Source organism: Falco naumanni, chromosome 9 (assembly GCF_017639655.2).
Source record: "Falco naumanni isolate bFalNau1 chromosome 9, bFalNau1.pat, whole genome shotgun sequence".
Lineage (NCBI taxonomy): Eukaryota > Metazoa > Chordata > Aves > Falconiformes > Falconidae > Falco > Falco naumanni.
Genome location: NC_054062.1, coordinates 4,743,488 through 4,757,636, shown reverse-complemented (window position 1 = coordinate 4,757,636; position 14,149 = coordinate 4,743,488). Strand labels below are relative to the sequence as shown.

The 14,149-nt window shown below is 52.9% G+C and overlaps 1 protein-coding gene across 1 annotated transcript in view; it reads left to right on the top strand.

Annotated features, from left to right (window-relative positions):
- The first annotated feature begins 1,767 nt into the window (after nt 1–1,767).
- Nucleotides 1,768–14,149, top strand: part of EHMT1 (euchromatic histone lysine methyltransferase 1) — a 121,631-nt gene continuing 109,249 nt past the window's right edge. The window contains exon 1 of the mRNA XM_040606084.1: nt 1,768–1,856. Within this exon, the coding sequence (XP_040462018.1) occupies nt 1,836–1,856 (21 nt within the window). The 5' untranslated portion in view covers nt 1,768–1,835. The remainder of the gene's footprint in view (nt 1,857–14,149) is intronic.

Here is a 14,149-nt window from a genome sequence, read left to right as displayed (position 1 = left end):
TGGGTGCAGGGGTCTGGGGGAGCCGGGGATAGGCATGGGGGGTCTGGGGGAGCTGGGGCTGGGTGCGGGGGTCTGGGGGAGCTGGGGCTGTGTGCAGGGGTCTGGGGGCCGCAGGGTGCAGGTGGGCGCTGCCCTCCCTCCCACGCCAGCTGAGCATCCCCAGCACAGCGCGGTGGTCCCGGGTGACGCCGGGTTTTTCCCGCCGCGCCGCATCGAGGGGCTGGGGGCTGGCGACGGACGGTCACTCCATGCTGGGGGGAGCCAAGGGGGGGACACCCACCCCCGCCACCACCGGGGCAGGGAGCGAGACCCCGGGGACGCGCCTGGGACCCCAACGGCAGGGACTCCGCGGGGGGCTTCTCGGGGGGATATTTTAGCTGCTACTAAACCGGGGCGCGGCGAGGGCCGGGCTGGGCAGCGGCTCCCCCGGCCGGTCCCGCCTCAGCCCCGGGGACTCTTATTTTGACCGCGGCGCGGCCGGGCGGGGGCAGCAGCAGCCGCGGCCGGGCCCGGCTCCGGGGCCGCGGGGGGGCCGTGGGTCCGGGGCCGGCCCGTGGGGCTCCGGGACCGGCGCGGGGGCCGTGGGGCCGGCTGCCCCTTGCCCTCCCGGGGGCGGCAGCGCCGGGGGAGTGGGGCCGCCGCCTCTCGCTGCGGTCTGGGGTCTTGCCTGCAGCCTCGGACGGCCGTTTGGGGTCTGTCACCCCCCAGAGAAGCCCCCGCACCCCGGCACTCGCGGCTCTGCTGGGTCCGGGGGTCCCGGTGGGGCTGGGGGTGGCAGCCCGGCGGGGGGCCGGGGCTCCGTGGGTGGGTTACAGGGGCTGCCACCAGGGCAGATCCTGGGGTACCCCCGTGCGGGTACCGGGGGGCACCTGTGCTCGCCACCCCGGAGCCTCCTGGCTTCCGTCAGGGCAGCGATGGCCGCCCGGCACCGGGGCGGGGAGCCCGGCGGTGGCCCCAGGCGCAACCCCCCGGCAGAGCAGGGTTTGTGGAGAAAGGCGGCAGAAGATGGGGGGACCCTGGGGTGGCTGGTCAGAGATCTGTGAAGTGACATCGGGCCACCCAAAGCCCTCCTCCACCCGGTTCCCAGCCCAGCAAGAAGCCAGCCGCAGCCGGACCCCCGCACCTCGATGTGGCTCCCCGGCTGCGGAGCCCGTGGGGCAGGGGGGGGCGTTTATCTCCCCCTTGCAGTATCTTCTGCTTTACTGAAGAGCTGTAAAAGGGATGATTGTTCTGCAATCATGGCTTTAGGGCCTGGGCGTTGGGAGGGGATTTGGGGTGTGTGAAAGCAGCTACAGGGGATGTGAGAAGGGGACAAAGCCCTGGAAAGACGCTCCGTGGGGTGTCCCCCTTCCCCTAGCCCACCCGTCCCCGGCTGTAGCAAAGAGAGGTGCTTAAGGCTGGGATCGGCTGGTGCTCTGGCCCCACGCCGGGCCGCAGCCGCGGGCGGCAGGGATACAGCCCATGGTGGGGTACCCCCCACGGCACGAGGGGCCAAGGCCGCCGTGGCGGGGTCTCCCGATGGAAGTAGTGAGGATTCCGCGGTCCGAGGGGTGCCGGCGCGGCCGTGCGTGGGGAGCGAGGGGCCCCGTCCCACCCGTGTCCCCGTCTCACCCCATCCTCATCCCACCCCCTGCCCGGCGCCGGCTGTACGGCCGGCAGCTGATGGGCGCCGCCATGATGCCGTACGGCCGGAGGGGCGCCGTGGGGGCCGCCATGATGCCGCACGCATGCGCGATGGCCGGCGGAGCGTCTCCATTGAGAAGTGAGGGGAAAGGGGCGGAGCCAAGGCGTGAGGAGCCGCCGAGGGGGCGGGGCTACGCTCCGGGGCTCCGGCCATGGCCACAGTGGATGCCGAGGTGAGTGAGAGCGGCGGCGTCCATCTACCCGGGCGGGGGGAAGGAAGATGGGGGAGCGTGGAGTGGTATCGCCCAGGGCCAGGCGGGTTCTGTCGGAGGCCTGGAGGGGGGCCGTGCCCCCGCCGCCCCATGGTTCAGTCCAACTCCTCTGAGGGGAAGAATGTGGGAGCTGCTGCCATTGTGTGTAGGGGGGCCCGGGACTCTGTATAAGTAACACCCCTCCGCGGTGAGTCAGTGGTATGGGCCATACAGATTCCGGGGTTCCCCCCAATGGGAGCGAGTGCGTGTGGCGGAGGCGGGGGGAGCGGCGCGGCCGCCATCCATGTTCCGGGGCCCCCCATGCGACGGGGCGCCGGGCGGCGCTGGAGCGGCTCCATCCAGAGTCCAGGGCCGGCCGGGCGCGGCGGTAGCGGCGTGGCCGCCGCTATGAGCTATGCAGGGTCCCGGGCGGCGGGCCCGCGCCCGTGCGGGGGCAGGCATGAGGCATGCAGAGCCCTGGGCCCGCGCGGCGGCGGGGCGGCCCCGGCCCGGCCCCCGGCCCGCCCCCGGCAGCCGGGCCGCGCTGGGCGGGAGCAGCCGGCGGGCGGCCGGGGCCCGGTGCGGGCCCTGCGCGGGCGGGAGGCGCGGCAGGTGCTGTCCGGCGGGCTGTGCCCGCGGCCTGCGGCTCTCTGGGCAAGGGCGGCCCGGCGGGGCAGCCCCCGGCGGGGAAGGCCGTGGAGTTTTCCCTCAGAAAACACTCGGGAGTTTCCCCAGGGGCCGAGCGCGCCCGGCTGCCGCCTGCCCTCAGCGCGGCGGGCCCGGCAGCGGGGCCGGGGGCTGCCGGGGAGCCAGGGGCGCTCAGGGTGGCTGCACCCCCCCCCCCCCCCCCCCCCCCCCCCGGGGTGCGGGGGCTTTCAGCGCGCTTTGCCCATGTACTGTTGGGGTTTGACTGTGAGCGCAAAGCTTGAGGAAATTCTGGCGTCGCATCCAAAATCCCCAAAGAAAATGAAGTTTGCCGTGTAATGACAATTGGCCGTAATTAGCCAGAGCTGGAAACATCCCCAAAGAGTTCGGCTACTCCATGAAACTATGTGAGTTGAGTGGCACGTGGAGCTGGGACACTGCGCCTGCAGTGGGTCTTTGTGCCAGGCTGAAACTTTCCCCCCTGGTTTTGTTAATACATTATAAACTCTTTTTATAAAAAGTCTGTTTGCCCTTTTGTTAGAGTGTATAAACTTTTCTTGTAGGTCTGTTTGCCCTCAGGTAAACACCAGCTTGCAGCATGCCGGCTGCCATGCAGAAGGAGCGCTGAGGTGGTGATAAAAACTATATATATACCTCGTATAGAAACTAACAGTGCCCTGTCGCTGCAGCCCGCTGCTGTTACCTCAGGACCTCTGGGCATCTTGCGGCTCAGGTGTGCCAGGCTGTGCTGCAGCCTGTCCCAGCGCTCTCCCTGAAACACCACGGTCGGAGGGCTGTGCTGCCGCAGGGAGCTTCTGCCCCGCCTGGGATGAGGTCTGTGGCACGGCCACGCAGGTGGCAACGGTGGTTCCTTGCAAAGCACTGCAAAGAACAAGTTCTCGGACAAGATTCCCTTCATCTTTGGTGGGAGTTTTGCCCAAGGCTTTCCTTTACGGTTTGTGTTCTATCACAACAGTGGTTCTTTGGGAAGCGCTGCAAAGAACAGGTTGAATTAGTACTCAGACAAGATTCCCATCATCTTTAGTGGGAGTTTTGCCCAAGGCTTTCCTTATGCTTTGTGTTCCATCACAACTGCATCTCAAGGCCTGATCCTTCTGCCCTTTGTGTGTGCTTCTGAAGTGGATCAGGTGTTAATTTTGCCTGTGATAGAGGAACCAGCCCTCAGGTGCTCGTGTGACTCCACAGTTGGGTTTTGCCTTCGGCTACCTCGGTGTGATTGCTTTCAGGAGAGCGCCATGGCTGTAACGGGGGCAGGAGTTGGCTCACAAATCATCAACTTTTAATGCGCAGGTTAGTCTTAACACTACAGATGCCCATCTTTTATTTTGGGAAGCATCTCCCAGCAGTCCTGGCTGGGTCTGCTCTGTACGCAGAGCATCAAGAAACATCGCTCTTAGAATCAGGCTTAATATCCACAGATGTTGCTGTGGATTATGGAGGGGGAACGATCACTCATTTGGAGTTTAATTCCTCCCCTCCCCCATAAACTCAGACAAATCTGAGGCCAGAGGGGAGGAAGTTGGTATAAATCAGGCTGGAATTTAGAGACTGGAGGAGATGCTCTTTGCTCCCCCAGCGCTGGCAGGGGAGAGCAAGGATAAACATCCCGCAACTGTGATGGTTTGCCATGTGCAAGATGGAGCAGAAACGAGGGTTTATTTCACTTGAGAGAGGGGCAGAGGTGTGTTGCTGGGAGGAGATAATTGCTCCACGCAAAGAGCTGGATGGGAGTGGGCAGGTTGGAAAGAGTGCTGTCTGTGTGTCTCCGGGGAGTGTCCATACCACCTCTGCAGATAAGGTTGTTGGCTCTTAAGACAAAAGCTTCCAGTATAGAATAGCTCCTTGGCAAATCTTGGTGTTGACGGGTGAGGGAGAATCTCTCTGAGCACCAAGTTCTTTGTAAGTTCTCAGCTTTAAACTTCGATGGTTATTCTCTTCTGGGTGCCTTGCTCTGAGGCAGCCCCAAGTAATTTCTGTGCTTTAGTTGAGCTGCCAGGTAAGTAGCCGTGCTGCAGTCATTAGGCACAGTAACCACATTGCTTCAGAGAAGCCTGGTTTTGCTGTTGCTTTGCTTTAGCAGGTCTCTTGTGTTCCGTCTGGTTTGGGACTTTCACGTATTTTAGACCTGCTGCAGTTACAGTGCTAAAGATTAAAGTTTTAAATAAATGGGTTTGTCTTGCTCAGCCAGTTTTTTATTGATAGTGCAGGTTCATTTAATTTGATGCTGCTACTCCAGTTTGCATCGGTTTAGTGAGGAGACTCAGCTGACCTTGTGTTTGTGTGTTTCCTAAAATGATTGTTTGGTGTGAACTTGAAAGAGAGGTTTCAAGCCATGATGTTTTTCCTCAGACTCGTGCTAACCTCAGGAAGGCTGGTGCCTGCATGCTAAGCAGGAAGTAAGGTGTGTGTGTGTGGCTTTGAATGAAGTGGTTCTCTTCAGAAGTCACACTGCATTTTTCATCATTTTTTTTTCCTCCTATCTGTTCTGATCTGTAACATCTTTTTTTCTGGAGATGCAGCTTTGATCTTTAAAGTGAAGAGACGGTGTGCAAGCCACATAGAGGACAGATTTCCCCACTGCTCAGCATCCTCAGCTGAGGTCGGATCTCCGACGAGTTCAGCACCCAGCAGCTCCCCACCTTTTAAAGGTGAGGACTCAACAGGCTGAGCAGTTTTTGCAAATCAGGCTCGCGGTGCTGAGGCTTTGCCCTGGCTTTGATCCTTGCTCTCATCCCCTCAGCCAGCTGGTGCCGGCAGCTCTGTCGGCAGCCCTCCGCCTGTTCAATGAACTCCCCACTGGATTAAGGGGCAACATTCACTCATGTCAAAGCGCTTCCTATTCACGGGTCCCTGGCTGGAAGGAGGTTGCTGTAATAGGCCACTGAGTGCAGGAGTGATAATAGGAAAAGCCAGGACCTAATGAGCAGTGCCTTTGAGCAGTGAGCACACAGATGACTACTTCGGTTTCCCACTTTCTGTTTTGCAGGTGACGTGAAATCCAGTGCTTCTTTCAGGCCTGCCCTGCCCTTCCTCCTCTCTCATTTACTCCTGCCAGCTGGTATTGCAAGTGAGGAGAGGGCTTTGCTTTCCCAGGGCTGTTGCTTTTAATACAGAGTCTGTTTCAGTAAGTTACAGCAGGAAAACTTGGTGTGTTTAATCTTTTCTACTTTGTGAGCTGTCTGGGAGCCTGCACTTCTTGATGGCTGCAGGACAGCTGTTTCCCTTGGTCTCCTTAGCGCAGTGAGCTATGTCAATACTACACTGACATGAGACTGTGAACGCGGGCAAAATATGTGTGTTTTCAGTTGTCTTAAATTTCTTCTGGAGTACCAGTGTTAATACATTTTATCTGTGTCTTTGTATGAAGAGAGAAGGTGTTTTTTCCCCTCTCTGATACTAAAGGCCTAGTAAGGAGATTTTTAAACTTTTGTCAGTTAGGGGCTTTCGCACAAGGGTTGCTTTGTTGACGTGTTAAAATTGCACACTACCCTGTCCAGGACAAAATTTTGCCCTCTATCAGATGGATGCTAACGTTTACTTCCAAAACATGGGTTCTCGTGTGCTGAGCAAGCTGTGGGCTAGCATAGGCCCTTTGGGAACTCATCCTTTTCTTCCACATGGAAAAACTTTAAATAATAACAGAATGGGCAAATGCGGCTTCTGAAGTTTTAAGAAAGCCTTAGAAGTGCCCTTCAGTTGTGTTAAGCTAACGTGGCTGAGCCAATGTGACTAAAGAAAGCATCTGAAGAACGTTTAGTCAGTCAAGGCAGAATCAAAGGCCTGGTTTATACTTTAAAAAAAGCCCTTCCAATATAATTACGCTGGCTGGAGAGGATGATTTTTCATTTTCCCTTGCTGAAATAGTCATGCTAATATAAGTCCTTGCTGTGGACGTAGCTGTATTAGCTTAGAGGTGATTTTAGACCAAGGTAGTTTATTTTTTGCTTTCCAAAGCAGAGGCTTGGTCTACATTTGCGAAGTTTTGCCGACTTAGTTATCTGTCCGTGAATGCAAAGAAATTGCTCTCCCCTCCACCATAGCTGTGTCAGCAGAAGTCCTAGTAGAGATGCAATTACGAGCAAAACCCCCAACAACAGCCAGAAAAAACAAACAAACAAACAAACAGCCAGCTCTTCTGTGGAGGGAATGGATTCGAGCTGTGCTGGCAGATAGAGCTGGATGTGCCCTCACCTTGCAAACAGCTGTGCCAGCTGATGAAGGCATTAGCATCCCTTGGCGGTTCATTGCCGCTAGCAGAGAGTGATCTACCGGTACCCTGGGGTATCACATTTCCAAATGTGCATGAGAGCAGCTGATATCGAAATGATTAGGGACTGATACTGTTGTGTTGCCACTGATCTGAAACGCTAGTTTGGGGCCTTGCTCTTGATCAGCTTGCCTGGTGTTTTGTCATCTGTCTCTTCCCCTCCTGAAGCTGCGGTGATGCCACCTGCGTGGCCTCTCCGCTCGGGAAGCGGGGCTGTGGAGGGGATGGCAGCAGGCTGTATTCCTCTGGCTTTTCCCTAGCAAAATGTTTGGAGCAGAGGGCAGCTGGCGCCTGTGGTTTGGGTCACTGGGTCCCAGAAAAGGAGGAGGTGAAAGGGGGGGTTGTGCTTTGTGCAGGACAGTGAGAGGTGCGAGGGGTCTGAGTGCTTCAAGACGTGTTTCACTGGAGATTTCCCTTTCCTTGACTGTCATGGGAGCCAAAGGTCGCCACTGAAAGGCTCACCTAGCTGTCTGTGTCTCCGGTAGATCAGGGAGAAGTTGTGTGAGTCTGGCCTCCCTCAGTGTGTGGGCAGGCACGTCCCCTTGGTGATGGCTGGTGGCTGGTTGAAGCGGTAAAGTAAATCCAACCAGGAGTGGAAGAGTTTGCTGTAGCCCTGCTGGCTTAGCTTGGCTGCCAAGCTCTGTGAAATGCATATAAACCCAGAATAAACTGTACTTATAAAAGCGCTTGATGCTGGTATCACGGCGTCTAAAATAGAAAGGCTTTCCTGCTTTTAATTAAAAATTTCTAGCATAGGCAACGTATCAAGGACATCCAGCGTATCCTCTTTTCAAGTAGGAAATGTTCTTCCAAGAGGATTCCTGTTTCCTTAATGCCCAGCCTGATCCCTTCCATTGTCTTGCTGTCTGCTTCCGTACCAGCTCATTTTGCCTGAGTTTACATTTAAGATCGTTTGGCTCCACTGAGGAGTCCCCCCCGCTCAAACACGCTGCCCGCCATAAACTGCAGACAGCTGCTGAGCCAGGTGAGCTGACACGGTGTAGGGCTGAGCTGCTTGTGTGTTCAGGGGACTGGCTTGGGGGTGGAGGTGGGCTATTAAATATTAAATCCATCCTTTTCAGTGTCATATCTCCTTCTCAAGGGAGAGCTCTCAGAGGCAGTGGTGAGCAGTGTCAGTTTAGGACAGCGAGACGGTGAGTGGGATGGACCGGTAGCGTCGAAAATTCAGGTCCTCTTTGGTTTGCATACGGCTAATCATCCTGCAGGGACAGCACATGGGAGAGGGAGGAAATTTGCAGGTGACGCAACTGGGGAGGAAGTAAATACAGAGCAAGATAACCGGGCTGACACGGATAGACTCAAAATAAAGCCAGGTAAGTGACTTTCCCCATTTGTTACAGGGAAATGTAAAAATTATGCAAAGAGGGATAAAAATAATCAAAATCATTAGAGCTTCTTGAGTCAGCTGGAGCAGTACATGACCCAGAAGATAGTTATGAGCTTGCCATGGCTACAGCATTCAAAACCAGCAGCGGAGAACTGGGGAACTGAGCAAACTGCGGTGAGCGGAGATAATAGTGGTGCCCAGAGAGCATGCAGCAGGCCCATTACCTGTGATTTGGGGCAGAGCATTTGAGCCAAGTCCAGGAGGCTTGTGATGCTGCAGAAGAACGTGCCTGCTTGTGCTTGTCTCGTTGCTAAGAAGAAGAAGAACATGGTGCTTACTGCTTCTGAGAACAGAGGGCAGCCGGGGTGAATCTGATGGCGTCAGCCATCCGTAGAGCTGAAGGGAACATAGCACGAGAGCACGGGCACCTCCGTGGAGACAGAATTGCAGTCCCGGTGTCCAAACTGAAATATGCTGTGCTTTGGCCTTGGTTATATTAAGTGTCTATGTGTCCTTCAGAGTGCTACTTCAGATTTTTTAATTGATTTTAGAACTCAAGTGTAGATGTGGACAGATGTATTTCAGCACGTTAACTGGCAAAAGGGAACCCTGGTCTCCCCAGGACCGTTGGCCATGACCTGCTGATGCATTTGAATACAGCCCTGAATGCAGTGAAATACATATTTTTTTTGCCTCCTTTTCCTTTTAAAGCGTGAGCTGCTGGCTTCTTAAGAATCTCAGCTACCTTCTTCCTCTCCAGTCGCACATTTCTAGTCCTTGCAGTTTCAGAGGAAGTTATAATAGGTAATTTCTCCCAAAGGCTTAAAGCCAGAAGGCATATTACCCAAATGTTTTATCCAGCTTCTGTGGTAACTAGGGATGCTTCGTACTGCTGGCCCAGAGCATTCAGAAGCTATAGTCAGTTTCTCTCAAAAATCATAATATTGTTTCAAGAAGTGGGAAATTAAACATGCACGTGGTAGAAGAGTTAGAAAGGATTAATGGGTTTCAAAATTACATGTTTTATCCAGCTGTTGATTTGGGAATTGAAAGGACGCCTGTCGCAAAATCAGGAGGTAGTTACTGAAATGTGATGCTCGTCAGTGTCCAGTGAATGCAGATGCCCAAAGGCCTTTGACCAAAGGCTGTGCCCTACCTCTAAACTGACTCTAAAGTTTTTGATGCTGCATTAACTCAGCCCAGGTGCTTGCAGTTGGGCAGCAAAGCCTTTCTTCCCTGTAGTTTTAATTTATCCTCTCGATAATCTCAGTTCCTGGGGTGTTACCCAAGGCATGTTTTTATGCTGCCCTTGACTGAAGTTCATTCCCTGTGAGTTTTGCTTTAGGCACGTGGCAGGGACTTGCAGGAAGGTGCTGGAGGCTGGCAGCGCCGTGCGGGTGGTGTCAGCCCTGCGCACCCCGTGTATCGCTGGCCAGGGGGATTCGGGGGCTGGAGAGGCAGCACCTCCAGCCTGGAGGTCATCAGGACCTGCACTAAATAGGAGATGGATGTTTTAAGTCACTTGCATTTTTGAGACCTGAGAAAGTAACTTTTTAAATTTTTTTTTTTTTTAATGCCTTTCTTACACCCAAGGCGGTAGGTAGTGAATATGCAACCTGGCAAAGGTGGGTTTATCAGTGTAAAGGGTGTGTATTGGGGGGATGACAGCGTTAACAGTCAGGCTGTGAGCTGGTTCATAGGATTCCGTCTAGTATCCTGTTGGCCTGCGAGTTTGAACATAAATCTTCAGATTATGAGGACATAAAGGATAAGTCTAAATATTTCATTAATTGAGGAGCATTATTAATATTTGATAGATTAAATCAACACCCAGAAGGCTTTGCAAAAAAGCACGGCTGCTGAACTGGTAACCAAGATATTAGGTGGTTTTAATTGCAAACTTGTTTGTAATAGCTTTTGTCAACTCTCTGTTTTAAATGTTAAGGATCTGTGAATTCCAGACGTTAGAAATCCTTTTGTTCTTTGGATTAGGGAGGGCAGTTTTTAGTGCTGCTAGGATGCATTGTTTCAAGTTGGTGCTTTAATGCCTTCTTAATATGCAAAGATGATTGTTTATAAGCAGGTGTCCTGTAGGACCTGGAGATGACATCTGGAATATTTGATCTTTTTTGCCACACTTTGAGGAGAAACAAGGAGTGTTCCTTTAAAGATGGCTTTCGGATGAGATGTAATATTTACTCTTGCTGTACTGCCAGATCCTGTAGCTTTCAGAGCGTGTGTGGAGAGAGGAGGTGAAGAGCCATGCTGTCTTTTAATCAACATCCCCTTGTACCAGGGAAGCGCCACCAGTGAGCAAACAAACAGCTACTGAGCACATTTGTTGAAGATTCGTCTGCTTTGACTTTTGAGAATTTACAGTGGGGAAAGGTTAGCACTGCCTCCGGCTTGTATCGTTTGAAAAGGCCAGCGAGGGGGCATCATATTCTATCTCGGTTATTTCCACATTGTTTTCCAGTCTGCAAGTTGCACTTCCCATCTTTTTTTTAAGATTTAGACCAGGTGTGTCTCATACACAGTGTACTCTGTGCCTGACTCTCACGTTTTTGGGATTTCTTTGTCTGTGAGTTTTATGGTCTCCTTCCCTGTTGAAAGCACCCTGCGTGCTGGCAATACGGTTATGTTCTTGGGTTTCTAAGAGTTTTGCACCTTTTCTCACGTAGCTCTACGTTGATAGCACATTGGTCTTGATCTTTTAGGGCTTTTATTAAAAACTGTTTGGATTGATGTCTTCTCAAATCCACACCCCTAGGCTATCCTCGTGTTTTATAGACATAATTTGTCTTCTCCCTCTTTGTGACAGCAGGCGTAAAATTTTACCTTTTGCTGCGGATGCAAATGGTGCTTTATGCAGTGACAAGATGTGTGTTATGTTGCTGTTGCTGCTGCTTGGCCTGGAGTTGTGGCTGGAGGCTGCCGTCAGCAGTGACACACGACACAAAGATCCTCCTCGCCCCCAGCCAGCACTGAAATACAGGTCCTGGTCTGATCCCAGAGGGATCCCAGAGGCAGCCTGGCCGCGGAGGAGAAGGTCAGGAGGTGATGAGGGATGAGGGTGATTTGTCAGGTCTGAGGCTTGGCCAGGGCTAGGAAGTTTTACCAGCCAACTTGCCTTTCTTCACCGGGTCTTTGTTTGCAGCCACGCTTCTGCTGAAAGGCAGAAACGGCAGCTCCTCCATTGGCTGCAGGAAACCACCTCCCCATGCGGCACAAGCCCTTGATGAACAGGCGCTGCGGCCGAGTGCCAGCGTGGATGCGCTCCCGTGGCAGAGCCGCCTTGGCAGCCGCGAGCCCCGGGCTCTTGCTTGTGGGGTGCTGGCTCCTGCCAAAACAGCCTCCTGCAACGAGGAGGAAAAACAGCTGGGAGGGGGGATTTCCATGAGATCTGCCTTGAAACGCACCTACCCGAGGCGCCTGGCAGCGCACTGGTTTGAGCTTGCGGTGCCTCTTGGCTCAGCGAGGGCAGGTAGGCCCCCATGGAAGCGCTGGGATGTTCTCGGCGAGCTCCCTGTAGTGGGGAGGTGAGATACGGTCCCCCCCCCCACGTGCCTGTGATCCAGCAGCTTGAAGCCGATGCAGGGGCAGAGCTGTATAATGTGCGCACATGGCCAAAGAGCCCATGGCAGGAAGCCCTGTCATGTGTATTTATACATCAGATGCACAGGGATAGTCTAAATTCTTCTTTAAATGACAAAAGCTCCGCAAGTGGAAGCTGGTGTGGAGCTGCCAGGAGCTGCTCCTGATGCAACAGTGTCTGCTTTTAAAGAGAAATGTGAACGGTGACAAGCCACCGAGGTTCCTGCGTGCATTTCCCTGATGAGTCAGATATCTTCGCTTGCACTGGGATGGTAATGCTGATGCAGTTGCTGATTGCTGCCAAAGCAAGGAGTCCACACAAGGAGATTAGACAACAGTCCTTTTCCCTGCTGGGTCTTCATTAACATTTTCTTGCTGATGTATTATTAATTAAGCTAATTTTTATTGCCCTGTAAGTATAGATGGTGCTTTGCAAGCACAGAACATAACCTGCTTGTTTCGCAGAGTTTCTGGAGTGTGTGTTGTGCCATGTGCAAAATGAGTATTGGAAAAACTGACTGTGCAGTAGAATATTGGAAGTAAAGTAAATCTATGGGTTTTGTTTTCCTTTTGCCTTCTTACTTAGCCAATGCCCCGTTTTGTGGCTGACTGGGGCTGGAACTTGAGCTGTATGCGCAGAGAGCTGAGGACCTTTATATGCCCTGTATGCAGAATTAGTGCAGACGGATAATAGGACTTAAGTGCAAGGAGAGTTTGCAGCATTGACCCCTCCATAACACGGAAGATTACATAGACTGAAGTAGAGTATTACACTAAAAAGAGTCGTGGAACCTGATCCAAACCCACAGAAATCAGGGAGGGATTTGCCATCAGCTTCAGTGAGAGGCAGCCTGCTTGCAGTGTACACAAGCAACGGGGCAGTCAGCAATTTAAACAATAGAGGTTCAAGAACTGTCCAAAAAAGGCTGGGTGGTGGAGTCCGATTATGAGACTTAGACTTTGTCCCTGCTGAAAAGCCGCTGTGCCCGAGATGACTTCCTATCGTAGTCTTGTTGAATGCCAATGGATTGAAATTCTGCTAATTGGCCTGCCATCCCATTGTGCTTTGTCTACTGCAAACGCAGTGTCCTTGCTGTCAGCAGCTTGTGTGCCTTAGAGGTGCAGCCGGGTGCCGCCGGTGCAGGCGTATCTGCCGGGGAAGGGGTGGGCTGTCATCTCCAGGTTTGCTGTTTCAGCTCAGCTTGAGATCTGCGTGTTTGGAAGTCCCTTGAGTCTGCTGAGGTTACCTGTGTGGATCTGTACGGGTTGCTTTCTTGTGAGGTCTGTGAGGTGGCCTCTTCATCCGAACGCGTCCCTCGGTTCCTTTGGTGCTGGTGGTGTCCCTGGGGATGAGGGGAGGCTCCCACTCTGGAGTTGTCCTGGTTGAACACTGTGGCTGGGTTCTGCAGCCTGTGCTGCTGCCCCAGGCTTTGTCCCTGCGGCTGACAGGTTGACGTTTTGCTACCTGTGATGCTTTTCCAGCGAAAACGGAGGTAATCTTTTTTACAAAGTTGTAACACTTGATTTGGTGTTAGAAGCCTGTAACTGGGACTGTTGTGGAAAGGCAGAATGTTAATTTTTAAATGTACAGATTATCTTCACTGGGTAGGAGATGGCAAGTGACACAAGTCAAAGTATTCACTGCTTTATATGCTCTGGTTTATGCGCTCTGGTTTCTGGCTTCATTCCTTGAGATCATGGGTGGGCCTGATTAAAAGAAATAGAAAACTTCTAGAAGCACGTGAACTACTTGTGACAAAGCCAGTATGGCTGCAAATGTCCAGCACCTCTGTTTTGGACTTCTCATAGCAGCATTGGTCTTTACCTTGAAAATGTGATCTAATTTTTCACATATTCTCTTATTCCATTCTTAAATTAGGCTAATGTATCCTGTTCCAGCCTATGCAATTATTAACAAATGTATGCAATTATGGGATCTATTGTACAGTCATTCTGTGCTCCTTGCTAGGAGAAGTCCATTTTTAATAAACAAATCTGCTTTGACAACGTGTCGCTGACTTTTCTAAAACAAAATGTTGGGTAGAAAAGTGACTAGTGAATTTTCCTCTTTTTTTTTTTTTTTTTAAAAAAAAACAAAACCCAACACATCTGTTTCTTTTTTTTATGTGGTTTTGCAAGAGCATAGCAGTTGCAGCTGGGGGTTCAGGCCTAGTTTCACATTGCAGGTGACTGGAGGAAAGCAGAGAGGGGACTAATGGGGCTGGACCCCCATCAGCATCCTCTGCTGTGGGCTGCGACATGGCCATGCGGCCCAGCCGTGCCCAGCGCAGGTTTCTCCCAGCCACAGTCTGGCTGTGGCTGCATCTGACCCTGCAAAAAGTGCTGGGAAAAGCTCTGCTCTGTTGGTTGATTTAGCCGTTTTATTTTTTTCTTTTTGAA